Genomic DNA, 27,611 nt, shown 5'->3' with positions numbered 1-27,611 from the left:
TGTCCTCTGATGCTGCGTCCAAGTCTTCTTGGGTCTTTCTGGTGTCTCTGTCTTGACTCTTTAGTGAGTTTTTTCAGTTCTTTCCCAGGCTGCCTGAAAAACATAAAAAGATGGCAACTACATACGAGTTATAAACTATCAAAATAAAGAGAGTCGCACACTCCATATATAAACTCCCAGTAATTTATTGGGTATTTACCAACGTTTCAGCATCACTGTGCCTTCAGGGTGATGTCATCAATACTTGAACCAGGTTATGTAGACAAACAGTGCAATTAGTGCAACCAATGACAATAGAGAGGGGTGTGTCATAATGATTAACCTCTTACATCTAGACGTTCCGCTAGCGGAACACCTGCTCCAATATCCAATGATGGGCGTGGCGCCAAATACAAACTCCTCTAAAATCCGAAAACTTCCATTTTTCAAACATATTTTTTTTATCCAGCCGTGAAAATACTGCCCCCTAGCCATAAGAGGATAAATAGTTATTGAATAACCATGGGTGGCAAACCCTCAAAGGAGGTGCAGGAATTAACTGGAGATGAGCAGTATATGGAGTTAAATGTTATAAAATAAATATTTATTTCAGTCCAATGTGGAGAAGGAAGTATGAATTTGATGGAAGTTTGGACATAGAAAAGTTGGGACTAATGATAAGAAAGATACATAAGGTATGTGGGGACAAGACAGGGAAACAGCAGGTCGAGGGTTAGACATAGCCAGGGTGTGGCTGTCTGAAGCCTGGAGAAGAAGGTGAGAAGGCAAGTGTAGAGAAATAATCCATAGTTATATCCAAATAGCTGCGTTTGTTCTTGCATTCAAGATACTATCCGAAGGGTGAAGCGCCGGCGCATATAGTGACAAAAAATTTCAAAATATTCCATTACTGTACTTTCGAAGCATGTCAAACGCTGTTTAAAATCAATTTTTATGCGATTTTTCTCGTAAAATGGCGATTAATATTCCGACCGGGCGACGTTGTTTTCGTTCAAAGACTGTAAATGTATAATGGACTCTTCACGTGCACACGCGCCTGTTTCATTGTTCTCAGATCGACCACTATCCAAATGCGCTACTGTTTTTCAGCCTGGGACTGCAGAGTCATCATTCAACATTCTGGCGCCTTCTGAGAGCCTATGGGAGTCTTAGAAAATATCACGTTACAGCAGAGATCCTCTGTTTTCGATTAAGAGGCTATAGAAGGCCAAGTAATGGTCAGAGAGGGCAATTCCTGTATAGAATCTTCTCAGATTTTGGCCTGCCATATGAGTTCTGTTATACTCACAGACACCATTCAAACAGTTTTAGAAACTTTAGAGTGTTTTCTATCGTAATCAAACAATTATATTCATATTCTAGTTTCTGGGCAGGAGTAATAACCAGATTAAGTCGGGTGCGTTTTTTATCCGGACGTGAAAATACTGCCCCCTATCCTAAACAGGTTAAACCGCAGCCGTCGACACAGCAGTTCTTAAAAGAGGAATTAAACATAGACAGAGCTATATTAAAATTGTCAGTCTAGAGCACCAGTGAAAGGGATTTCTAAATGGGAGAAGTTAGGAGCAATTTATATAAGGACGGTATTTGGTATCATGATAAGTTACCAATACTACCTAAGTCATTGTTTAGAGATGCAGCAAGATTGACACATGGGCCGAGCCATGTGTCAACAGGGGGGATAGTAGAGCAGGTTCGGAAACACTTTGTGGCCTATTGGATAACGAACTACTTAAAAAAAACATTTTTTATAATAGATAAGTATATTAAATGGGAAGAAGTGGTCCCAACTTACTGGGTGGACACGATTAGGGTAGTTGGTTTACTAGGATCTATCTCTTTAACCTGTTAGGGCTAGGGGGCAGTATTGACACGGCTGGATAAAAAAACATACCCGATTTAATCTGGTTACCACTCCTACCCAGTAACTAGAATATGCATATACTTATTACATATGGATAGAAAACACCCTACATTTTCTAAAACTGTTTGAATGGTGTCTGTGAGTATAACAGAACTCATTTGGCAGGCAAAACCCTGAGACATTTTCTGACAGGAAGTGGATACCTGATGTGTTGTATTACCTTTAATCCTATCCCATTGAAAAACACAAAGGCTGAGGAATATTTTGGCACTTCCTATTGCTTCCACTAGATGTCACCAGCCTTTACAAAGTGTTTTGAGTCTTCTGGAGGGAGATCTGACCGAACAAGAGCCATGGAACGATGATGGCCCATTAGACACCTGGCGCGCGAGTTCATGTTGTGTACCCTCGTTCCAATACGTTATAAAAGAGTATGCATTCGTCCACCTTGAATATTATTCATGTTCTGGTTAAAAAAGGCCCTAATGATTTATGCTATACAACGTTTGACATGTTTGAACGAACGTAAATATATTTTTTCCCCTCGTTCATGACGAGAAGTCCGGCTGGCTTAGATCATGTGCTAACAAGACGGAGATTTTTGGACATAAATGATGAGCTTTTTTGAACAAAACTACATTCGTTATGGACCTGTGATACCTGGAAGTGACATCTGATGAAGAGAATCAAAGGTAATGGATTATTTACATAGTATTTTCGATTTTAGATCTCCCCAACATGACGTCTAGTCTGTATCGCAATGCGTATTTTTCTGGGCGCAGTGCTCAGATTATTGCAAAGTGTGATTTCCCAGTAAGGTTATTTTTAAATCTGGCAAGTTGATTGCGTTCAAGAGATGTAAATCTATAATTCTTTAAATAACAATATAATATTTTACCAATGTTTTCTAATTTTAATTATTTAATTTGTGACGCTGACTTGACTGCCGGTTATTGGAGGGAAACGATTTCCTCAACATCAATGCCATAGTAAAACGCTGTTTTTGGATATAAATATGAACTTGATAGAACTAAAAATGCATGCATTGTCTAACATAATGTCCTAGGAGTGTCATCTGATGGAGATTGTAAAAGGTTAGTGCATCATTTTAGCTGGTTTTATGGTTTTGGTGACCCTGTCTTTGAATTGACAAAACATTACACACAACTCTTGTAAATGTACTGTCCTAACATACTCTAAATTTATGCTTTCGCCGTAAAACCTTTTTGAAATCGTAAAACGTGGTTAGATTAAGGAGATGTTTATCTTTCAAAGGGTGTAAAATAGTTGTATGTTTGAAAAATTTGAATTTTGACATTTATTTGGATTCAAATTTGCCGCTCTTGAAATGCACCTGCTGTTGATGGAGTGCACCACGGGTGGCACGCTAGCGTCCCACCTAGCCCATAGAGGTTAAATAATGGATTACATTTTAGCTGATCAGGTAAACCATATAGAATGCCAGAGTTAGGGAGGCCAGAACAGGTAGACATAGAAGTTGAAGATATACTAACAGAACACATGGTTAACCAAACCCGTATGTCTGAGACTTTGTGTCCAACAGCTGAATTACAGGAGAAGATGATTCACTCAATCCAACCAGGAGACTGGGTGTGGATCCAGTCCCTGTGGAGAAAAGAACTGGAAGCAGCCACGGTGGGAGGGCCCATACCAAGTGTTCCTGGTAATAGCCTTCGTGGTGAGAATAGCTGAAAGAGCTACCTGGGTTCATATCACACATTGCGGGAGGGTAAGACACACTGACACTGTCGAACAATCACAGAGTTAGGAGAAGAACCGAATACCAATAAGGTTCGGGGGTTACCTCTCTAACAAAGATTCCCTAACCCGCCCGATCCTCACTGTGTGCGTTCATAGAAGTGAAAGTGTGGGTTGGCCTCTAGCCAGTGATATATTCTCCGGGAGGGGGTGGGGCTTTACAGGGGTACTGGTCAGTCTGAGCTGTCTGATTGTGGGAGCCATATTGGGCCAACTCTTTTCTCTTTATACATCAATGATGTCGCTCTTGCTGCTGGTGAATCTCTGATCCACCTCTACGCAGACGACCCCATTCTGTATACTTCTGGCCATTCTTTGGACACTGTGTTAACCTCTTAGGGCTAGGGCGCAGTATTTACACCGCCGGATAAAAACCGTACCCGACTTAATCTGGTTACTACTCCTACCCAGTAACTGGAATATGCATATAGTTATTAGATATGGATAGAAAACACCCTAAAGTTTCTAAAACTGTTTGAATGGTGTCTGTGAGTATAACAGAACTCATATGGCAGGCAAAAACCTGAGAGATTCCTTTACAGGAAGTGGCCTGTCTGACCATTTATTGGCTTTCTATGACATCTCTTTCCAAAAACAAAGGATCTCTGCGGTAACGTGACACTTCCCACGGCTCCCATAGGCTCTCAGAGCCCGGGAAAAAGCTGAATGTCGTCGTTCCAGCCCCAGGCTGAAACAAATTATCGCCTTTGTCAAGTGGCCGATCAGGGGACAGTGGGCTTAGGCGCGTACACTGGTCGCCCCCGTCTTTCTTTTTTTCCCTCTATTTACCGAAACGCAGATTCCCGGTCGGAATATTATCGCTTTTTTACGAGATAAATTGCATAAAAATTTATTTTAAACAGCGGTTGACATGCTTCGAAGTACGGTAATGGAATATTTAGAATTTGTTTGTCACGAAATGCGCCATGCTCATAACCCTGATTTACCATTTCGGATAGTGTCTAGAACGCACAAACAAAATGCCGCTGTTTGGATATAACGATGGATTATTTGGGACCAAACCAACATTTGTTATTGAAGTAGAAGTCCTGGGAGTGCATTCTGATGAAGAACACCAAAGGTAATAACATTTTTGTTATAGTAAATCTGATTTTGGTGAAGGCTAAACTTGCTGGGTGTCTAAATAGCTAGCCCGTGATGGCTGGGCTATGTACTTAGAATTTTGCAAAATGTGCTTTCACCAAAAATCTATTTTAAAATCGGACATATCGAGTGCATAGAGGAGTTCTGTATCTATCATTCTTAACCTCTCTGGGCTAGGCGGGACGAATTCGTCCCGGCAAGTTTAGCACTCACCATAATCATATTTACTATTATAAAAGTTTGATTACCTTTTGTTGTCTTCGTCAGAATGCACTCCCAGGACTGCTACTTCAATAACAAATGTTGGTTTGGTCCAAAATAATCCATCGTTATATCCGAATAGCGGCGTTTTGTTCGTGCGTTCCAGACACTATCCGAAATGGTAAAGAAGGGTCGCGAACATGGCGCAATTCGTGACAAAAAAAAATCTAAATATTCCATTACCGTACTTCGAAGCATGTCAACCGCTGTTTAACCTGTTAGGGCTAGGGGGCAGTATTGACACGGCTGGATAAAAAACATACCCGATTTAATCTGGTTACCACTCCTACCCAGTAACTAGAATATGCATATACTTATTACATATGGATAGAAAATACCCTAAAGTTTCTAAAACTGTTTGAATGGTGTCTGTGAGTATAACAGAACTCAAATGGCAGGTCAAAACCTGAGAGATTCCTTTACAGGAAGTGGCCTGTCTGACCATTTCTTGAACTCCTTTTCCATCTCTATCTTTTACTAAGGATCTCTGCTCTAACGTGACACTTCCTACGTCGTCCATAGGCGCTCAGAGCCCGGGAAAAAACAGAATGTCGTCATCCCAGCCCCAGGCTGAAACACATTATCGCCTTTCTCAAGTGGCCGATCAAGGGACTCTGGGCTTAGGCGCGTGACCCGACCGCCCCCGCCTTTGTGATTTTTTCCTCTGTTTGCCGAAAAGGAGATTCCCTGTCGGAATATTATCGCTTTTCTACGAGAAAAATGGCGTAAAAATTGATTTTAAACAGCGGTTGACATGCTTCGAAGTACGGTAATGGAATATTTAGAATTTTTTTGTCACGAATTGCGCCATGCGTGCGACCCTTCTTTACCATTTCGGGTAGTGTCTGGAACGCACGAACAAAACGCCGCTATTCGGATATAACGATGGATTATTTTGGACCAAACCAACATTTGTTATTGAAGTAGCAGTCCTGGGAGTGCATTCTGACGAAGACCACAAAAGGTAATCAAACTTTTATAATAGTAAATATGATTATGGTGAGTGCTAAACTTGCCGGGTGTCTAAATAGCTAGCCCGTGATGCCTGGGCTATGTACTTAGAATATTGCAAAATGTGCTTTCACCAAAAAGCTATTTTAAAATCGGACATATCGAGTGCATAGAGGAGGTCTGTATCTATAATTCTTAAAATAATTGTTATGCTTTTTGTGAACGTTTATCGTGAGTAATTTAGTAAAATGTTAGCGAATTCCCCGGAAGTTTGCGGGGGGTATGCTAGTTCTGAACGTCACATGCTAATGTAAAAAGCTGGTTTTTGATATAAATATGAACTTGATTGAACAAAACATGCATGTATTGTATAACATAATGTCCTAGGGTTGTCATCTGATGAAGATCATCAAAGGTGAGTGCTGCATTTAGCTGTCTTCTGGGTTTTGGTGACATTATATGCTAGCTTGAAAAATGTGTGTCTGGATTATTTCTGGCTTGGTACTCTGCTGACATAATCTAATGCTTTGCTTTTGTTGTAAAGCCTTTTTGAAATCGGACAGTGTGGTTAGATTAACGAGAGTCTTGTCTTTAAATAGCTGTAAAATAGTCATATGTTTGAGAAATTGAAGTAATAGGATTTTTAAGGTTTTGAAAATCGCGCCACAGGCTTCAAGTGGCTGTTACGTAGGTGGGACGAATTCGTCCCGCCTAGCCCATAGAGGCTAATAAAGACACTTATAGTACAATATTATGGGGAATAGGAATGAGAGGGCTACTTACACCATTTTGGGAAGGGATCACAGCAGTGATTGAATGAGGATATGAGGCATGAGTTGAGGTGTTCAGAGGCTTGACCAGTGCAGGACAGTATTTGACTGGGAAGACAATAACACAAAAACACTACACAGTGAGACAAAAGAGCTAAGAATGAGTTAGTCCAAGCAAGAAGTCAAATCATAGATGTGTAATAATGTGATTGTGATTGTGATTGTGATTGACTCTACATAAAGTCATGAGAGAAAAATTGACAGGGGTTTCCTCACAGTACTTGGAGAGGAAACATTCAATGTGCCAGTGGATGAGTGGGCCACATGAGACGTGGCTTCCAGTTCATGTGAGGAGGTAGTTGACAATGGTAGTGGAGTGGTCATCACTTGTTAACCTGTTTGGGCTAGGGGGCAGTATTGAGAATTTTGGAAAAAATATGTGGCCATTTTTAACTGCCTCCTACACCAACTCAGAAGCTAGAATATGCATATTATTGTTCAGGTTTGGATAGAAAACACCCTAAAGTTTCTAAAACTGTTTGAATGGTGTCTGTGAGTATAACAGAACTCCTATGGCAGGCAAAAACCTGACAAGGTTTCATGCAGGAAGTGGCCTGTTTGACAAGGAGTCGTGCATCTTGCATCTGTTTATTGAAGAGTAAGGATCTTAGCTGTAACGTGACAATTCCCAGCGCTCCAATAGGCTCTCAGGACCCGGGAAAATCATGAAGGTTGACGAGGCAGCCTCAGGCTGAAACAGATTATCACCTCATCCAAGTGTCCCATTAGGTGACAATGGAATGAGGCGCGTGCGCGATTAGCCCCCGTGGAGTATTTTAATTCGGCTGTTTAGTTTATTGCAGATTCCCGGTCGGAATATTATCGCTTTTCTATGAGATAAATGGCATAAAAATTGGTTTTAAACAGCGGTTGACATGCTTCGAAGTACGGTAATGGAATATTTAGACATTTTTTGTCACGCCATGCGCCATGCGCGCGACCGTGGATTACCATTCGTATAGTGTCTAGAACGCACGAACAAAACGACGCTATTTGGATATAACTATGGATTATTTGGGACCAAACCTACATTTGTTATTGAAGTAGAAGTCCTGGGCGTGCATTCTGACGAAGAACAGGAAAGGTAAGAACATTTTTCTTATAGGAAATGTTATTATGGTGAAGGCTAATCTTGCCGGGTGTCTAAATAGCTAGCCGTGATGGCTGGGCTATGTACTTAGAATATTGCAAAATGTGCTTCATCCGAAAAGCTATTTTAAAATCGGACATATCGAGTGCATAGAGGAGTAATGTATCTATAATTCTTAAAATAATTGTTATGCTTTTTGTGAACGTTTATCGTGAGTAATTTAGCAAACTGTTAGTAAATTCCCCGGAAGTTTGCGGGGGGTATGCTTTTTCTGAACGTCACATGCTAATGTAAAAAGCTGTTTGAGAAATTGAAGTAATAGTATTTCAAACGATTCAAAAATCGCGCCACTGGATTAGACTGGCTGTTACGTAGGTGGGACGAATTCGTCCCGCCTAGCCCATAGAGGTTAAACCATGGAACAGGAGGGGACTCAGCTGGAAATACAAATAGCAGATACGTTCCCTTGAAGCTGAGCCATCGTAGGTTAGAACAACAAGTTTGTCCATGAAGATAAACACGGAATTAAAATATCGCCCACTTGGCAAATCAAAGTAGCCCAAGAAACTTTTTCTGAATAAAGCCCTGATCATCCACATACAGAACCTGACGATAACTGAGAACGGCAAGCAGACTGGTGGCAACCATAGGTCCCAGAGTGGGGGGGGGGCAATTTTTTTTGCCCTGGGGCCCAGAGTTTGTCCATCTCTGTTGACCTAACCAGGAAATCTCTGGACCCTATAAGGTATGACAGTGATGAATCAGTTGTAAAAGGTTTTGTAAGGGCTCTGATGGAACCAGTTTTAACTAAATCAGGGCACATGGTTTTAATAACTCTTAGGGCTCGCGGACCACTAGCGAAACACCTACGACAACATCCGGTGAAATTGCAGAGCGCCAAATTCAAAATAGAAATATATTAAACATTCATGAAAATACAAGTGTCATACATCATTTAAAAGCTTAGAATCTTGGTAATCGAACTGCGTTGTCAGATTTCAAAAAGGCTTTACGGTGAAAGCATAGCTTTCGATTATCTGAGGACAGCACTCCACAATAACATATTTTCCAAACTTGCACAGGCGTCACAGAATCCCAAATAGCGATAAAATAAATCACTTACCTTTGAAGATCTTCCTCTGTTTGCAATCCCAAGGGTCCCAGCTACAGAATGAATGGTCATTTTGTTCGATAAAGTCCTTCTTTGTATCCCAAAATAGTCTGTTTAGCAGGCCCCATGACTTCAGAAATCCACTCCTTCAACATGCAGACAAAGAAGTTCTAAAAGCTACCAGTAAATTTCGTCCAAACAAGTCAAATAACGTGTCTATATCATCCTCAGGTTGTCTAAAATGTAAATAAACTATAATATTTCATACGGAAAGTACTGTGTTCAATAGGAATGCCAAATTCGCAAGTGTGCACCCTCTCCATCGCGCGCAAAAACACTGATGTGACCCAAGCAGTCAGCTCACTGAAAGTGTAAATATTTATTTATTTTTCAAAATAGAAGCCTCAAAACCTTGAATAAATACTGTTGACATCTAGTGGAAGCTATTATGAATTGCAATCTGGGTGACGGACATAGGAGTTTTCAATAGCTTTACAAAATATGAGCCTGGGTTGGCGCCCCCCCTTGGGTTGTGCCATGGCGGAGATCGCTGTGGGCTATACTCGGCCTTGTCTTAGGACGGTAAGTTGGTGGTTGGAGACATCCCTCTAGTGGTGTGGGGGCTGTGCTTTGGCAAAGTGGGTGGGGTTATATCCTGCCTGTTTGGCCCTGTCCGGGGGTATCATCGGATGGGGCCACAGTGTCTTCTGATCCCTCCTGTCTCAGCCTCCAGTATTTATGCAGCAGTAGTTTATGTGTCGGGGGGCTAGGGACAGTCTGTTACATCTGGAGTATTTCTCTTGTCTTATCCGGTGTCCTGTGTGAATTTAAATATGCTCTCTCTAATTCTCTCTTTCTCTCTTTCTGTCTTTCTCTCGGAGGACCTGAGCCCTAGGACCATGCCTCAGGACTACCTGGCATGATGACTCCTTGCTGTCCCCAGTCCACCTGGCCGTGCTGCTGCTCCAGTTTCAACTGTTCTGCCTGCGGCTATGGAACCCTGACCTGTTCACCGGACGTGCTTGTTGCACCCTCGACAACTACTATGATTATTATTATTTGACCATGCTGGTCATTTATGAACATTTTAACATCTTGACCATGTTCTGTTATAATATCCACCCTGCACAGCCAGAAGAAGACTGGCCACCCCTCATATCCTGGTTCCTCTCTAGGTTTCTTCCTAGGTTTTTGCCTTTCCTTTGGAGTTTTTCCTAGGGAGTTTTTCCTAGCCACCGTGCTTCTTTCACATGCATTGCTTGCTGTTTGGGGTTTTAGGCTGGGTTTCTGTACAGCACTTTGAGATCTCAGCTGATGTAAGAAGGGCTTTATAAATAAATTATAAAAATTAATTTGTTTGATTTGATTTGGTTTTATTTATTTATTTTTTGGTCGGATTTTCTTCGGGTTTTCGCCTGCCATATCTGTTCTGTTATACTCACAGACGTTATTTTAACAATTTTGGAAACGTCAGAGTGTTTTCTTTCCAAATCTACCAATTATATGCATAGCTTCTGGGCCTGAGTAACAGGCATTTTACTTTGGGCTCGCCAGACTCTCCGAACGTCCGAAAACTGCCCCCTAGCCCTAAGACTTTTAACGATCCTCACACTGTTCATGCTCTCATTTCATAGACGCGTACTGCTCACCTGTTCATCTCGTAAAGAATAATGTGGAAATTGAGCAAGTTGAGGTGACTAAACTGCTTGGAGTAACCCTGGATTGTAAACTGCCATGGTCAAAACATATTGATACGACAGTAGCTAAGATGGGGAGAAGTCTGTCCATAATAAAGCCCTGCTCTACCTTCTTATTAACAGCACTGTCAACAAGGCAGGTCCTACAGGCCCTAGTTTCTACCTTCTGTCATGGGACTTCTGTTCCCAATGTTCATAAACCGAACTTCAATTAAACTATTCAGTCTGCCCCCCAGAGGGTGTAAGATTCTGGTTGAATGAAGCAGACGGAGAGCCAGCCTACAATTGGTCAGAATGTTTATTTACGAGAGTTCTGAATATCATACAATGTACACAGCCTTTTATACCTGACATTTGGTCATACCATATGTCATACCCCTTACAAATGCCCATCCTCTTCTTTAACACTGTCAATGCTTATTTACAAGTCTTCTCCATCTCATACATTGCTTATCATATCCTGCCCCATGTTACATAATCTACTGCAAGCCTAAAGGTTTCTCCCCTCCCTGGTTGGGGAGACCTTCTTCCTGTTATCAGTTTCACAGTGGTCACAAGTTGTCTGCTGTCTGGTTGCTTACATTGCTAAATCATTAAGCTTCAACTTTTCCGACACACACACATTAGTACATTCATCTTATAATCACTTGGTTATACCTTTTCAGGGTGAAATCATTTAGTCAAACCTTTAACCTCTTGACGGTCGCCTAGGATAGGGGGCGCTACAGCGATTTTTGAAAAAAATTTGTGCCCATTTTAAACGGCCTCCTACTCAAACTCAGAAGCTAGGACATACATATAATTAATAATTGTGGATAGAAAACACCCTAAAGTTTCTAAAACTGTTTGAATGGTTTCTGTGAGTATAACAGAACTCATATGGCAGTCAAAACCCCGAGACCGATCGTAACAGGATGTGGATTTCTGAATTGCGGACTCAACTTCACCACTTTGCCTGTAATTCACACAGTGAGCAATTGTTCATTGAGCACTTCCTATTGCTTCCACTAGATGTCCCCAGTCTTTACAAAGTGATTTGAGCCTTCTACTGTGAAAACTGACTGAATGACACGCTGTGGAACGTGGTCACACGGAGAGGGCCATCACCATTATGACGCCGGCTCCCCTGGCTACCCTCCCCTTTCAAAACGTTTTGAAAGACAATGCAATCATCCCCCTTGAATCATATTGGAGCTCAGGTTGAAAAAGGCCCTAAAGATTTATGTTATACAACGTTTGACATGTTTGAACAAACCTAAATAAAAAAAAATGCATTTTTTTCGACGGTACTTTTGGTGCAGCCTTCAGAACGCGCTAACAAGAACAAGCTATTGGAACATAAAGGATAAACTTTTTCGAACGAAAATACATTTGTTGTGGACCTGGAATTCCTAGAAGTGCTTTCTGATGAAGATAATCAAAGGTAAGGGATTATTGACAATAGTATACAAGACTAGATTTGATATGCGATTGTTCCAAGATGGCGCTGACCTGTAACGGTAGCCTATTTTCTGAGTATCGCATCCCCTTTTATCGCAAAGTGTGATTACCCAGTAAAGTTATTTTTAAATCTGGCATTACAGGTGCTTTCAAGAGATATTCATCTATAAATCTTAGAATGACAATATTACATTTTAAAAATGTTTTCGAATAGTAATTTAGTAAATTGTAGCGCTGTTTCACCGGATGCATTTGAGGGAAAATAGTTAGTCAACGTTACACGCCGATGTAAAATGCTGTTTTTATATATAAATATGAACTTTATCGAACAAAAGAATGCATGTATTGTGTAACATGATGTCCTAGGAGTGTCATCTGATGAAGATTGTCAAAGGTTAGTGCTGCATTTAGCTGTTTTTTGGTTATTTGTGATGCATGTGGTTGGTCGGAAAATGGCTATGTGGCTACTTTTACGATATACTCCTCTAACATAATCTAATGTTTTGCTTTTGCTGTAAAGCCTTTTTGAAATCGGACAACGTGGTTCGATTCAGGAGAGGTGTATCAATAAAATGATATAACATAGTCCTATATTTGAAAAAATAAAAAATAAAAAAATCGTTGTGCTAATGGCGATAGGATTTTTTCGCTGGATGTCCGTCCCGCATACGGGACGAGCCCGTCAAGAGGTTTAATCATATTATTCCCATTACAATCCACCCTATTGGCTAAATATTTCACATACACTATAACACATCTATTTTTATTGGATTCAGAAATGTCACACAAAATCAAACTAGATCAAAGAAAACGAATACATGTATTTTCATTACATACTTATCAATGACTGTTCTAAGCCTATGTCCAGTCAGGATTAGGATTTTTGCTATGACCTTCATTTAGAGAAACAGTCTTCCTAAACATGGGCTCCTCATAATTGAATGAATCCTCCACCAGGCTCGGCGGTAGGTATTTGTCATCCCACTGGTCTGAACTTGGAATCGGTCTGTATCTCACCATCTGCTCCGTCATCGATCTCTCCAGAGCCCTGGAAATGAGACCTTTCGCACAAGGGACCAAACAACAACCACATAATATCAACACAGTCATACAGGTGAAAGCAGCCCACAACACAGTGATTACAACCTTTTTCCATTTTCCGAACGTACTATCAAACCATCCCGTGAGTGCCGTGTCCACCCCGGAATTTTCTGCTAACTCCTGAGCTAAATTGTTTAGACCGGCATTCAGATCCGAACATCACACACACACCACCCTTTTCAGCCAGAAGCATATCCAAAGCTATTCTATTCTGCAATACCATCAAAGTGGTCGCAGCTGTCTGTTCAGCTAACCCTGGAATTGCCTCTCTGGTATAGTTGATGAAACGCTGTTGGTTATAATAAATGTAATTTATCCAATTCACATTTTTATTGAGAGTCGACCACCAAAAAAGACTTGATTCCAATCCAGCCCATATCTGATTCCTAGCTTTAAACTCATCAGGCACCCCCCTTGAACCCCAATGCTATCAATGTAAATTCTATCATCAAAGGACCCTGACGGAGCACTCCTCCCCTCTCTTTCACCTGGCACTAGGTCTTTGTGTTGTATAAGGGTGAAGGGCATGCCTAACAGTACCAATGCACAAATACCAGTCCAATTTGCAGGCAGGTTTGGCCACAGCTTCATACCTCCACACAACCACCAGACATCCGCTCTCGGCCTTTTTATCTTACTAAAGTCCTCGGAACTCAACCACCCAGTCAGGTCCCTCATTGTCGTGTCAGTTGTAACATTCTCTGTCCTATTGCATGTTCTTACTTCCCCTACGTTCCATCCGTGTGTGTTGTGTCGAGCCACACAATAATAGTCTCCTCCTGCGACTGTGAAAGGGGGAAGTCTGGATCTAATGGGCACATAGGATACAGATAATGCAGATCAGTGCAACTGTCTGGCTTCCTTGCCATCATGAACAGCTTTACCATTCAGGCCATTCCCCTTGGTAAATTAATTCCATCGGGTAGAAAGGGGATGGTTGTCAACTGAAGTTTGGCTGTTGCGCAGGCATAACCTTCTTCTTTAGCTACTGATCTAGCTGTATACTGAATCCATTCCAGCCATAGGTTGGAATCCCCAAACCAAGTCTCCACCTCAATCACTTCCTTAAGATCTTTCGTCTGAACTATCCTCACCGGTCCTTGGCTCTGGATGACTACACGGGTAATGTCCGTTTTATCAGGGGTACTACTGGTATTCTGGCTGGCGGTAGAACTATCTCCTGTCCTAACCTCTACTACTCAGAATGGTACCGCAGTGTCGACAATGGTCTGGTCAAGGCCAACATACCATAACCCTAAATCCTCTTTCTTTATGCTTTAATTGGTCATTCCTATCTTCAAGCAATACTTCCCTTGCTCTGGATTGCAGTCAAAAACCCTGGCTTTCACTATACACCATCTGTTTCTATATTGGGTGTGTGGATAGACATAGCCTTCTCTCTCTGTGTGAGCTATGACCTGATTCCATGAGTTACACCGGGATCTACACATATCTTCCCCATGAAGTCCGAGTCCTAGACTGCCAGGAGGTTAGGGACCCCATTTGGTCTGCAGAGAACTCTATTGAGACATCCTTCCCTAACTCTACTCTCACTTCCTTTTTATCCAGATCGAGTGACCTTTTGTACCTAGGCCATAAAAACTCCTCATCTTCTACACTATGGGTCAAGTTACCACTTTCTGACTTCTCGAGTGGTTCATGGTGTATTAGGAATATGGCTTACACAATCAGACAGCTCAGACTGACCAGTACCCCTGTAAAGCCCCACCCCCTCCCGGTGAATATATCACTGGCTAGAGGCTAACCCAAACTTTCACTTCTATGAACGCACACAGTGAGTATCGGGCGGGTTAGGGAATCTTCGTTAGAGAGGTAACCCCCGAACCTTATTGGTATTCGGTTCTTCTCCTAACTCTGTGATTGTTCGACAGTGTCAGTGTGTCTTACCCTCCCGCATTGTGTGATATGAACCCAGGTAGCTCTTTCAGCTATTCTCACCGCGAAGGCTATTACCAGGAACACTTGATATGGGCCCTCCCACCATGGCTGCTTCCAGTTCTTTTCTCCTCAGGGACTGGATCCACACCCAGTCTCCTGGTTGGATTGAGTGAATCATCTTCTACTGTAATTCACCTGTTGGACACAAAGTCTCGGACATACGGGTTTGGTTAACCATGTGTTCTGTTAGTATATCTTCAACTTCTATGTCTACCTGTTCTGGCCTCCCTAACTCTGGCATTCTATATGGTTTACCTGATCAGCTAAAATGTAATCCATTATTTAAAGAGATAGATCCTAGTAAATCAACTACCCTAATCGTGTCCAACCAGTAAGTTGGGACCGCTTCTTCCCATTTAATATACTTATCTATAAAAAAAAAAGTTTTTTTAAGTAGTTCGTTATCCAATAGGCCACAAAGTGTTTCCGAACCTGCTCTACTATCCCCCCTTTTGACACATGGCTCTGCCCAAATTTTCCTAAATTACTAATAATTACTTTTAATAAAATCTCAAATTTGACTTCAGGACTACTTATACTAAAATAACTCCTTTAATTAACCCCACATCAATAGGTCCTTGGGACCCTAACATGGAGGGTACCGCTTTTAACTCTTCTTCCTGTTCCTAATTTAAAAACAAATCATCCTGGCATTAATCGGGCCCCACGTCTAAGTGGACCCCAGGTTAAGTTCTCACTTCTACAATTCAGTTTGCATCTATACCTGCCTAAAACTTAACTATGCTGCTCTCCACTCAGTAACTGTTATCTAACAATTCTGTATCACTTCTATCTTCTCTCAATCCTGACTTATTATGTGATTCTTACCTTATGCTCTCTATCTTGCGCTCCTCCTGGCCCACCCTTTTGACACAAGGCTCTCATGTATTTTAGCCTGTTTAGGATAGGGGGCAGTATTGACACGGCTGGATAAAAAACATACCCGATTTAATCTGGTTACCACTCCTACCCAGTAACTAGAATATGCATATACTTATTACATATGGATATAAAACACCCTAAATTTTCTAAAACTGTTTGAATGGTGTCTGTGAGTATAACAGAACTCAAATGGCAGGTCAAAACCTGAGAGATTCCTTTACAGGAAGTGGCCTGTCTGACCATTTCTTGAACTTATTTTCCATCTCTATCATTTACTAAGGATCTCTGCTCTAACGTGACACTTCCCACGTCGTCCATAGGCGCTCAGAGCCCGGGAAAAAACAGAATGTCGTCATTCCAGCCCCAGGCTGAAACACATTATCGCCTTTCTCAAGTGGCCGATCAAGGGACACTGGGCTTATGCTCGTGACCCCGACCGCCCCCGCCTTTGGGATTTTTTCCTCTGTTTGCCGAAAAGGAGATTCCCTGTCGGAATATTATCGCTTTTCTACGAGAAAAATGTCGTAAAAATTGATTTTAAACAGCGGTTGACATGCTTCGAAGTACGGTAATGGAATATTTAGAATTTTATTGTCACGAATTGCGCCATGCGCGCGACACTTCTTTACTATTTCGGATAGTGTCTGGAACGCACGAACAAAACGCCGCTATTCGGATATAACGATGGATTATTTTGGACCAAACCAACATTTGTTATTGAAGTAGCAGTCCTGGGTGTGCATTCTGACAAAGACAACAAAATGTAATGAAACTTTTATAATAGTAAATATGATTATGGTGAGTGCTAAACTTGCCGGGTGTCTAAATAGCGAGCCCGTGATGCCTGGGCTATGTACTTAGAATATTGCAAAATGTGCTTTCACCAAAAAGCTATTTTAAAATCGGACATATCGAGTGCATAGAGGAGGTCTGTATCTATAATTCTTAAAATAATTGTTATGCTTTTTGTGAACGTTTATCGTGAGTAATTTAGTAAAATGTTAGCGAATTCCCCGGAAGTTTGCGGGGGGTATGCTAGTTCTGAACGTCACATGCTAATGTAAAAAGCTGGTTTTTGATATAAATATGAACTTGATTGAACAAAACATGCATGTATTGTATAACATAATGTCCTAGGGTTGTCATCTGATGAAGATCATCAAAGGTGAGTGCTGCATTTAGCTGTCTTCTGGGTTTTGGTGACATTATATGCTGGCTTGAAAAATGGGTGTCTGATTATTTCTGGCTTGGTACTCTGCTGACATAATCTAATGTTTTGCTTTCGTTGTAAAGCCTTTTTGAAATCGGACAGTGTGGTTAGATTAACGAGAGTCTTGTCTTTAAATAGCTGTAAAATAGTCATATGTTTGAGAAATTGAAGTAATAGGATTTTTAAGGTTTTGAAAATCGCGCCACAGGCTGCCAGTGGCTGTTACGTAGGTGGGACGAATTCGTCCCGCCTAGCCCAGAGAGGTTAAACAGCGGTTGACATGCTTCGAAGTACGGTAATGGAATATTTAGACATTTTTTGTCACGCCATGCGGCATGCGCACCACCGTGGATTACCATTCGTACAGTGTCTAGAACGCACGAACAAAACGACGCTATTTGGATATAACTATGGATTATTTGGGACCAAACCTATATTTGTTATTGAAGTAGAAGTCCTGGGAGTGCATTCTGACGAAGAACAGGAAAGGTAAGAACATTTTTCTTATAGGAAATGTTATTATGGTGAAGGCTAATCTTGCCGGGTGTCTAAATAGCTAGCCGTGATGGCTGGGCTATGTACTTAGAATATTGCAAAATGTGCTTCATCCGAAAAGCTATTTTAAAATCGGACATATCGAGTGCATAGAGGAGTAATGTATCTATAATTCTTAAAATAATTGTTATGCTTTTTATGAACGTTTATCGTGAGTAATTTAGCAAACTGTTAGTAATTTCCCCGGAAGTTTGCGGGGGGTATGCTTTTTCTGAACGTCACATGCTAATGTAAAAAGCTGTTTTTTGATATAAATATGAACTTGATTGAACAAAACATGCATGTATTGTATAACATAATGTCCTAGGGTTGTCATCTGATGAAGATCATCAAAGGTGAGTGCTGCATTTAGCTGTCTTCTGGGTTTTGGTGACATTATATGCTGGCTTGAAAAATGGGTGTCTGATTATTTCTGGCTTGGTACTCTGCTGACATAATCTAATGTTTTGCTTTCGTTGTAAAGCCTTTTTGAAATCGGACAGTGTGGTTAGATTAACGAGAGTCTTGTCTTTAAATAGCTGTAAAATAGTCATATGTTTGAGAAATTGAAGTAATAGGATTTTTAAGGTTTTGAAAATCGCGCCACAGGCTGCCAGTGGCTGTTACGTAGGTGGGACGAATTCGTCCCGCCTAGCCCAGAGAGGTTAAACAGCGGTTGACATGCTTCGAAGTACGGTAATGGAATATTTAGACATTTTTTGTCACGCCATGCGGCATGCGCACCACCGTGGATTACCATTCGTACAGTGTCTAGAACGCACGAACAAAACGACGCTATTTGGATATAACTATGGATTATTTGGGACCAAACCTATATTTGTTATTGAAGTAGAAGTCCTGGGAGTGCATTCTGACGAAGAACAGGAAAGGTAAGAACATTTTTCTTATAGGAAATGTTATTATGGTGAAGGCTAATCTTGCCGGGTGTCTAAATAGCTAGCCGTGATGGCTGGGCTATGTACTTAGAATATTGCAAAATGTGCTTCATCCGAAAAGCTATTTTAAAATCGGACATATCGAGTGCATAGAGGAGTAATGTATCTATAATTCTTAAAATAATTGTTATGCTTTTTATGAACGTTTATCGTGAGTAATTTAGCAAACTGTTAGTAATTTCCCCGGAAGTTTGCGGGGGGTATGCTTTTTCTGAACGTCACATGCTAATGTAAAAAGCTGTTTTTTGATATAAATATGAACTTGATTGAACAAAACATGCATGTATTGTATAACATAATGTCCTAGGGTTGTCATCTGATGAAGATCATCAAAGGTGAGTGCTGCATTTAGCTGTCTTCTGGGTTTTGGTGACATTATATGCTGGCTTGAAAAATGGGTGTCTGATTATTTCTGGCTTGGTACTCTGCTGACATAATCTAATGTTTTGCTTTCGTTGTAAAGCCTTTTTGAAATCGGACAGTGTGGTTAGATTAACCTGTTGGGTCTAGGGGGCAGCATTTGCACGTCTGGATAAAAAAAATGTACCCGATTTAATCTGGTTACTAATCCTACCCAGTAACTAGAATATGCATATACTTATTATATATGGATAGAAAACACTCTAAAGTTTCCAAAACTGTTTGAATGGTGTCTGTGAGTATAACAGAACTCATTTGGCAGGCAAAACCCTGAGACATTTTCTGACAGGAAGTGGATACCTGATGTGTTGTATTGACTTTAAACCTATCCCATTGAAAAACACAGGGGTTTAGGAATATTTTGGCACTTCCTATTGCTTCCACTAGATGTCACCAGCCTTTACAAAGTGTTTTGAGTCTTCTGGAGGGAGATCTGACAGAACAAGAGCCATGGAACGGTGATGTCCCATTAGACACCTGGCGCGCTAGTTCATGTTGGGTACCCTCGTTCCAATACGTTATAAAAGAGTATGCATTCGTCCACCTTGAATATTATTCATGTTCTGGTTAAAAAAGGCCCTAATGATTTATGCTATACAACGTTTGACATGTTTGAACGAACGGAAATATATTTTTTCCCCTCGTTCATGACGAGAAGTCCGGCTGGCTTACATCATGTGCTAACGAGACGGAGATTTTTGGACATAAATGATGAGCTTTTTTGAACAAAACTACATTCGTTATGGACCTGTGATACCTGGAAGTGACATCTGATGAAGAGAATCAAAGGTAATGGATTATTTACATAGTATTTTCGATTTTAGATCTCCCCAACATGACGTCTAGTCTGTATTGCAACGCGTATTTTTCTGGGCGCAGTGCTCAGATTATTGCAAAGTGTGATTTCCCAGTAAGGTTATTTTTAAATCTGGCAAGTTGATTGCGTTCAAGAGATGTAAATCTATAATTCTTTAAATGACAATATAATATTTTACCAATGTTTTCTAATTTTAATTATTTAATTTCTGACGCTGACTTGACTGCCGGTTATTGGAGGGAAACGATTTCCTCAACATCAATGCCATAGTAAAACGCTGTTTTTGGATATAAAAATGAACTTGATAGAACTAAAAATGCATGCATTGTCTAACATAATGTCCTAGGAGTGTCATCTGATGGAGATTGTAAAAGGTTAGTGCATCATTTTAGCTGGTTTTATGGTTTTGGTGACCCTGTCTTTGACTTGACAAAACATTACACACAACTCTTGTAAATGTACTGTCCTAACATACTCTAAATTTATGCTTTCGCCGTAAAACCTTTTTGAAATCGTAAAACGTGGTTAGATTAAGGAGATGTTTATCTTTCAAATGGTGTAACATAGTTGTATTTTTGAAAAATTTGAATTTTGACATTTATTTGGATTCAAATTTGCCGCTCTTGAAATGCACCTGCTGTTGATGGAGTGCACCACGGGTGGCACGCTAGCGTCCCACCTAGCCCATAGAGGTTAAAATCGGACACCGCAATTGCATAAAGGAGTTCTGTATCTATAACGCTTATCGTGAGTAATTTAGTAAATTCACCAGAAGTTTTCGGTATGTTTGCTAGTTCTGAACGTCACATGCTAATGTAAAAAGCTGGTTTTTGATATAAATATGAACTTGATTGAACAAAACATGCATGTATTGTATAACATAATGTCCTAGGAGGGTCATCTGATGAAGATCATCAAAGGTCAGTGCTGCATTTAGCTGTGGTTTTGGTTTTTGAGACATTATATGCTAGCTTGAAAAATGGGTGTGTGATTATTTCTGGCTGGGTACTCTCCTGACATAATCTAATGTTTTGCTTTCGTTGTAAAGCCTTTTATAATCGGACAATGTGGTTAGATAAAGGAGAGTCTTGTCTTTAACCTGTTAGGGCTAGGGGGCAGTATTTGCACGGCTGGATAAAAAAAATGTACCCGATTTAATCTGGTTACTAATCCTACCCAGTAACTAGAATATGCATATACTTATTATATATGGATAGAAAACACTCTAAAGTTTCTAAAACTGTTTGAATGATGTCTGTGAGTATAACAGAACTCATTTGGCAGGCAAAACCCTGAGACATTTTCTGACAGGAAGTGGATACCTGATGTGTTGTATTACCTTTAAACCTATCCCATTGAAAAACACAGGTGCTGAGGAATATTTTGGCACTTCCTATTGCTTCCACTAGATGTCACCAGCCTTTACAAAGTGTTTTGAGTCTTCTGGAGGGAGATCTGACCGAACAAGAGCCATGGAACGATGATGGCCCATTAGACACCTGGCGCGCGAGTTCATGTTTTGGTTACCCTCGTTCCAATACGTTATAAAAGAGTATGCATTCGTCCACCTTGAATATTATTCATGTTCTGGTTAAAAAAGGCCCTAATGATTTATGCTATACAACGTTTGACATGTTTGAACGAACGTAAATATATTTTTTCTCCTCGTTCATGACGAGAAGTCCGGCTGGCTTAGATCATGTGCTAACAAGACAGAGATTTTTGGACATAAATGATGAGCTTTTTTGAACAAAACTACATTCGTTATGGACCTGTGATACCTGGAAGTGACATCTGATGAAGAGAATCAAAGGTAATGGATTATTTACATAGTATTTTCGATTTTAGATCTCCCCAACATGACGTCTAGTCTGTATCGCAACGCGTATTTTTCTGGGCGCAGTGCTCAGATTATTGCAAAGTGTGATTTCCCAGTAAGGTTCTTTTTAAATCTGGCAAGTTGATTGCGTTCAAGAGATGTAAATCTATAATTCTTTAAATGACAATATAATATTTTACCAATGTTTTCTAATTTTAATTATTTAATTTGTGGTGTTGACTTGACTGCCGGTTATTGGAGGGAAACGATTTCCTCAACATCAATGCCATAGTAAAACGCTGTTTTTGGATATAAATATGAACTTGATAGAACTAAAAATGCATGCATTGTCTAACATAATGTCCTAGGAGTGTCATCTGATGGAGATTGTAAAAGGTTAGTGCATCATTTTAGCTGGTTTTATGGTTTTGGTGACCCTGTCTTTGAATTGACAAAACATTACACACAACTCTTGTAAATGAACTGTCCTAACATACTCTAAATTTATGCTTTCGCCGTAAAACCTTTTTGAAATCGTAAAACGTGGTTAGATTAAGGAGATGTTTATCTTTCAAAGGGTGTAAAATAGTTGTATGTTTGAAAAATTTGAATTTTGACATTTATTTGGATTCAAATTTGCCGCTCTTGAAATGCACCTGCTGTTGATGGAGTGCACCACGGGTGGGACGCTAGCGTCCCACCTAGCCCATAGAGGTTAAAATGGTGTAAAATAGTCATATGTTTGAAAAATTGAAGTTTGGGGATTTTTGAGGAGTTTGTAATTCGCGCCACGCTCTATCATTGGATATTGGCGAGGCATTCCGCTAGCGGCACATCTAGATGTAAGAGGTTAATCAGAGAGGCAAACATAACCCTGAAGGAGCTGCAATGCTACACAGCAGAGATTGGAGTATCTGTCCATAGGACCACTTTAAGCCATACACTACATAGAGCTGGGATTTATGGAAGAGTGGCCAGAAAAAAAGCCATTGCTTATAGAAAAAAATAAGCAAACATGTTTGGTGTTCACCCAAAGGCAGGTGGGAGACTCCCCAAACATATGGAAGAAGGTACTCTGGTCAGATGAGACTAAACTTCTGCTTTTTGGCCATCAAGGAAAACACTATGTCTGGCGCAAACCCAACACCTCTCATCACCCCGAGACACCATCCCCAGCAGCATCATGCTGTGGGGATGTTTTTCATCGGCAGGGACTGGGAAACTGGTCAGATTTGAAGGAATGATGGATGGGGCTAAATACAGGGAAATTCTTGAGTGAAACCTGTTTCAGACTTCCAGAGATTTAGAGACCACTAAAGCAACACTCGAGTGGTTTAAGGGGAAAAATATAAATGTCTTGGAATGGTCAACTCAAAGCATAGACCTCAATCCAATTGAGAATCTGTGGAATGACTTACAGATTGCTGTACACCAGTGGAACCCATCCAACTTGAAGGAGCTGGAGCAGTTTTGCCTTGAAAAATTGTCAAAAATCCCAGTGGCTAAATGTGCCAACCTTATAGAGACATACCCAAGAGACTTGCAGCTGTAATTGCTGCAAAAGGTGGCTCTACAAAGTATTGACTTTGGGGGGGGGGGGTGAAGCCACTGTATATACATACAATTCTTTCATTTGTAAATGGTAAAACATGAATACTCTCAAAAAAAAGGTGACATTCTGTACTGTCACCTAATATGAAACATTCGATCTCAAATCCAACATCCTGGAGCATATCACCAAAATGTAAACTGTAAGCTTCACTGTCCAAACACATATGGTGTGGACTATGTGTGCCTGGTAAACACATGTGGATCTGGTGAACAGTTATCACTTGTTGACCAACTACAGGAATACTGACCTCAGAGTCTCCAGTTTACAGTGGGGATTCCCCAGTCCAGCAGAGAGCAGCTTCACTCCTGAATCCTTCAGGTCATTGTTACTCAGATCCAGCTGTCTCAGGTGTGAGGGGTTTGACTCCAGAGCTGAGACCAGAGAAGCACAGCCTTTCTCTGTGACTCCACAGCCTGACAGCCTGCAACGAGATCATCATGACTTCACAAACACACTGTTAATTTAACGAGTAGTGTAGAAGGACAATGGTAGATGCATTTGGTTTATTTTCCCAAACAACACATATATTCTTCTTCCGTCTCCTAGAATTGTATGGTCATATTGTTATAATAAATTTAATATCTGATTCAATATGTTGTTCAATATAATATTATATACATATTACAATACATATTTTTCTCTAAACTGAATATTTCTTCTTGATGATAAGTTCTTAAATGTCATTTCATTTACTCACAGAACAGCTCTGGAGGCTTTGACCACTGGCAGCAGCCTCAGAAGACCTTCCTCTGATATGGAGTATTTCTTCAGGTCAAACACATCCAGCTCCTTTTCTGAAGTCAGCAACACAAAGACCAGAGCTGACCACTGTGCAGGTGACAGGTTGGGTTTTGAGAGACTTCCTGAGCTCAGGAAGCTTTGGATCTCCTCCACTAGAGAATGGTCATTCAGTTCATTCAGACAGTGGAACAGATTGATACTCCTCTCTGGAGAGGGAATCTCCCTGATCTTATCCTTGATGTACTTGACTGTGTCTTCATGGCTCTGTGAGCTGCTTCTTGTCTTTGTCAGTAGACCTCGTAAGAGCTTCTGATTGGACTCCAGTGAGAGGCCCAGAAGGAAGCGGAGGAACAGGTCCAGGTTTCCTGTCTCACGTTGTAAGGCTTTATCCACAGCACTCTTGTAGAAAGTAACTTCAGGCTCGTCTTTTGTTTTCAGTTTGTCCATTAGATTCTCATTGTTGTTGATGAATGAGAGGAAAACATATACAGCAGCCAGAAACTCCTGAATGCTCAGATGAACAAAGCAGTACACCTTGTCCTGGAACAGCCCACATTCCTCTTTAAAGAGCTGTGTGCACAATCCTGAGTACACTGAGGCTTCATTGACATCAATGCCAGCCTCTTTCAGGTCTTCTTCATAGAAAATCAGATTGCCATTCACAAGCTGTTGAAAAGCCAGTTTTCCCAGTGACAGAATGCTCTCGTTATTCAAGTGTGGATCTGTCTCTTCTTTCCCAAGATACTTTTCATTCTTCTGTTTGGTATGAAACACCACAAGGTGTGTGTACATCTCAGTCAGAGTCTTGGGCATCTCTTCTCTCTTATGTTTCAGCATGTGTTCGAGGACAGTTGCAGAAATCCAACAGAAGACTGGAATGTGGCACATGATGTGGAGGCTCCTTGATGTCTTTATGTGTGAGATGATTCTGTTGGCCAGGTCCTCATCACTGAATCTCTTTCTGAAGTACTCCTCCTTCTGTGGGTCATTGAACCCTCGTACCTCTGTCACCTGGTCAACACACCCTGAAGGGATCTTATTGGCTGCTGCAGGTCGGGTAGTTATCCAGAGGAGAGCAGAGGGAAGCAGATTTCCCTTGATGAGATTTGTCATCAGAACATCCACTGAGGTTGACTCTGTGACGTCACAACAGATCTTGTTCTTCTGGAAGTCTAGGGGCAGTCGGCACTCATCCAGACCATCAAAGATGAACACAACTTTGTACTTGTTGTAGATGGAGATTCTTGATTGTTTGGTTTCCATTGAGAAGTGATTAAGAAGTTCAATCAAAGTGTTTTTGTTCCCTTTCATCAAATTCAGCTCCCGAAAAGGGAATGAAAACACAAATTGAACATCCTGATTTGCTTTTCCTTCAGCCCAGTCCAGAATGAACTTCTGCACAGAGACTGTTTTTCCAATGCCAGCGACTCCCTTTGTCAGCACAGTTCTGATTAGTTTGTCTTGTCCAGTTAAGGGTTTGAAGATGTCGTTACATTTGATTGCAGTCTCTGGTCTTGCTTGTTTCCTGGTTGTTGTCTCAATCTGTCTCAGCTCATGTTCATTATTGACCTGTCCTGTTCCACACTCTGTGATGTAGAGCTCTGTGTAGATCTTATTGAGAAGTGTTGGGTTTCCTTGTTTAGCGATCCCCTCAAATACACATTGAAACTTCTTCTTTAGATTAGATTTGAGTTCACGTTGGCAAATCACAGCAAGCTCATCTGAATGAAGAAATAGCACAGAGGATATTAATATTACGTCTGTTTTAATGTCTACAGTATTGAAGGACTGTTAAAGTTTTAAAATAATAATTTATTCTCTTAAGTGACTGTATAAATGTATCAATGTTTTCTTAATGCATTACAGACTGGTGTGACTGATTATATTATTATTGGTGTTATTGATGGTATTATTAATGTTGTCTCTCTCTGTCTCTCTCTCTAAATTAATCACCACATCACATCCCTTCTGCTACTTGATGAGGTCACAAGGTGTTGTGTTAAGGTTGCTACAATATCATTGAGTTACACAGCTACTTTAGCTGTACTTTAGCCACAGCTTTTAAATGTTATAAAACAGCATTCAACATGAGGCAGACATATCTTACATTTCTCCAGTGTGTCAGCAAGCTCCTTCCGGTTCATTTTCCTCAGGACGTGCAGTGTGATCTTCAGAGCCCCCTCTCTGGCACTGCTCTCCTGCTTCTCATCTTCAGCATCCACCACTTCCTCCTCCTGCTTCTGACTCTCAAAGCCTTCTGGGAGTTCAGGACCAAGAATCCTCTTGAACATCTTCAGCTCGTTCTTCACAAATGTTATAATTTTCTCTTCAAGCAACTGAAATAAATCAAGTAAATAAGTTAAGCAAGAGAAGAAATGCTTTCTCATTAACACATGAATTAATAATTGAAAGAAACATTACTTGAGGAAAACAAAAACAAATGTACATAACAGGATCACATACACTGAATATAGAGTCCAGGTCTGTTTGATGACTCTGGGAAGACTGACCACTGAGAATCTCTGACTCTGATCTCTCCTGTTGGTTTCTGTGGACAAAACATGAGATTACAGTACACACACACACACACACACACACACACACACACACACTGTTTTAGGACTATGAAAATGGACTAAAGTAGGAGAAATGACTAGAGACAGTGTTGTTTAACACACTGACCATGACCCATGAGTTCTTCTTACCTTTGTTCAGTAGAAAAGTCTCCCTCTCTAAAGTGTATAGGATGATTCATAGACTTGTCACTCTTCATGGACACACAGCTGGGAACAGGGGAGGCTGGTCTCTCCTGCTTGATTGGTCTTCAACACAACAGAGACAAACATTACATCTCTCATCTACTCTGATCTCAGATGGGGAACATAAGAAGAGTTCCAAAACGCAACATATCACTTTACAGAAATGAGCTTTTATTGTTTAAAGAAATTATGTATAAATTATTACATCTCTCACAGACAAGGATTTGTTTCAAATCTATCACTTGATGGTTTCATTTCAGAGAGACAAAAATCTTTTTTTTTAATGCAAAATGCTATATATCTCCCTCACTCTCAAATGTGACCGACCGGCTCAATTTGGTCATTAACTAAATAACTACATATATAGTGATTTTGGTTTATGTCAGTTTAATTGTTTGTTATGTATAAGTTGTTATTTTATGATTGTAAGTGATAAAATTAACTAGTAATTCTCAGTAATTACTACTTTAGTAAGGAATAACACATTTTTTCAGCACTACTGCAGTTGCTAAATAATTCCAATAGATGGGAACATAAGACCACAATGACATTTCAGAATATTAGTTTAGTTTTCTCCCTGGATACACCACCACTCCCCGCGCTTCCTGCAGAACCCCTGCAGTACCTCCGCAGACCCCGGATTGAGAACCCCTGATTTAGCAGATGCTCTTATC

The 27,611-nt window shown here is 40.6% G+C and overlaps 1 protein-coding gene across 4 annotated transcripts; it reads right to left on the bottom strand.

Annotated features, from left to right (window-relative positions):
* Positions 1-26,800, bottom strand: LOC106593319 (NLR family CARD domain-containing protein 3). Of its 4 annotated transcripts, XR_014391678.1 has the most exons (8): positions 26,642-26,800; positions 26,286-26,514; positions 24,135-25,899; positions 23,685-23,858; positions 15,137-16,082; positions 13,021-13,188; positions 6,743-6,837; positions 1-93 (listed from the first exon to the last, which is right to left on the bottom strand). XR_014391678.1 is itself a non-coding variant. In XM_082972698.1 (5 exons), the coding sequence occupies exons 2-5, from the start codon at positions 26,467-26,469 to the stop codon at positions 16,001-16,003; spliced, it is 2,205 nt and encodes a 734-aa protein (XP_082828824.1). In that variant the 5' UTR covers positions 26,470-26,514; positions 26,642-26,800; the 3' UTR covers positions 10,968-16,000. The 4 variants fall into 4 exon arrangements, 1 of the variants encoding a protein (XP_082828824.1); XR_014391676.1 differs by having other exon boundaries at positions 6-93; positions 13,021-16,082; XR_014391677.1 differs by lacking the exons at positions 1-93; positions 6,743-6,837 and having other exon boundaries at positions 10,968-13,188.
* Positions 26,801-27,611: the final 811 nt, after the last annotated feature.

Source organism: Salmo salar, unplaced genomic scaffold (genome assembly GCF_965601325.2).
Source record: "Salmo salar unplaced genomic scaffold, fSalSal1 ptg000984l, whole genome shotgun sequence".
NCBI classification, from domain to species: domain Eukaryota; kingdom Metazoa; phylum Chordata; class Actinopteri; order Salmoniformes; family Salmonidae; genus Salmo; species Salmo salar.
This window is presented reverse-complemented; position numbering and strand designations above follow the sequence as displayed.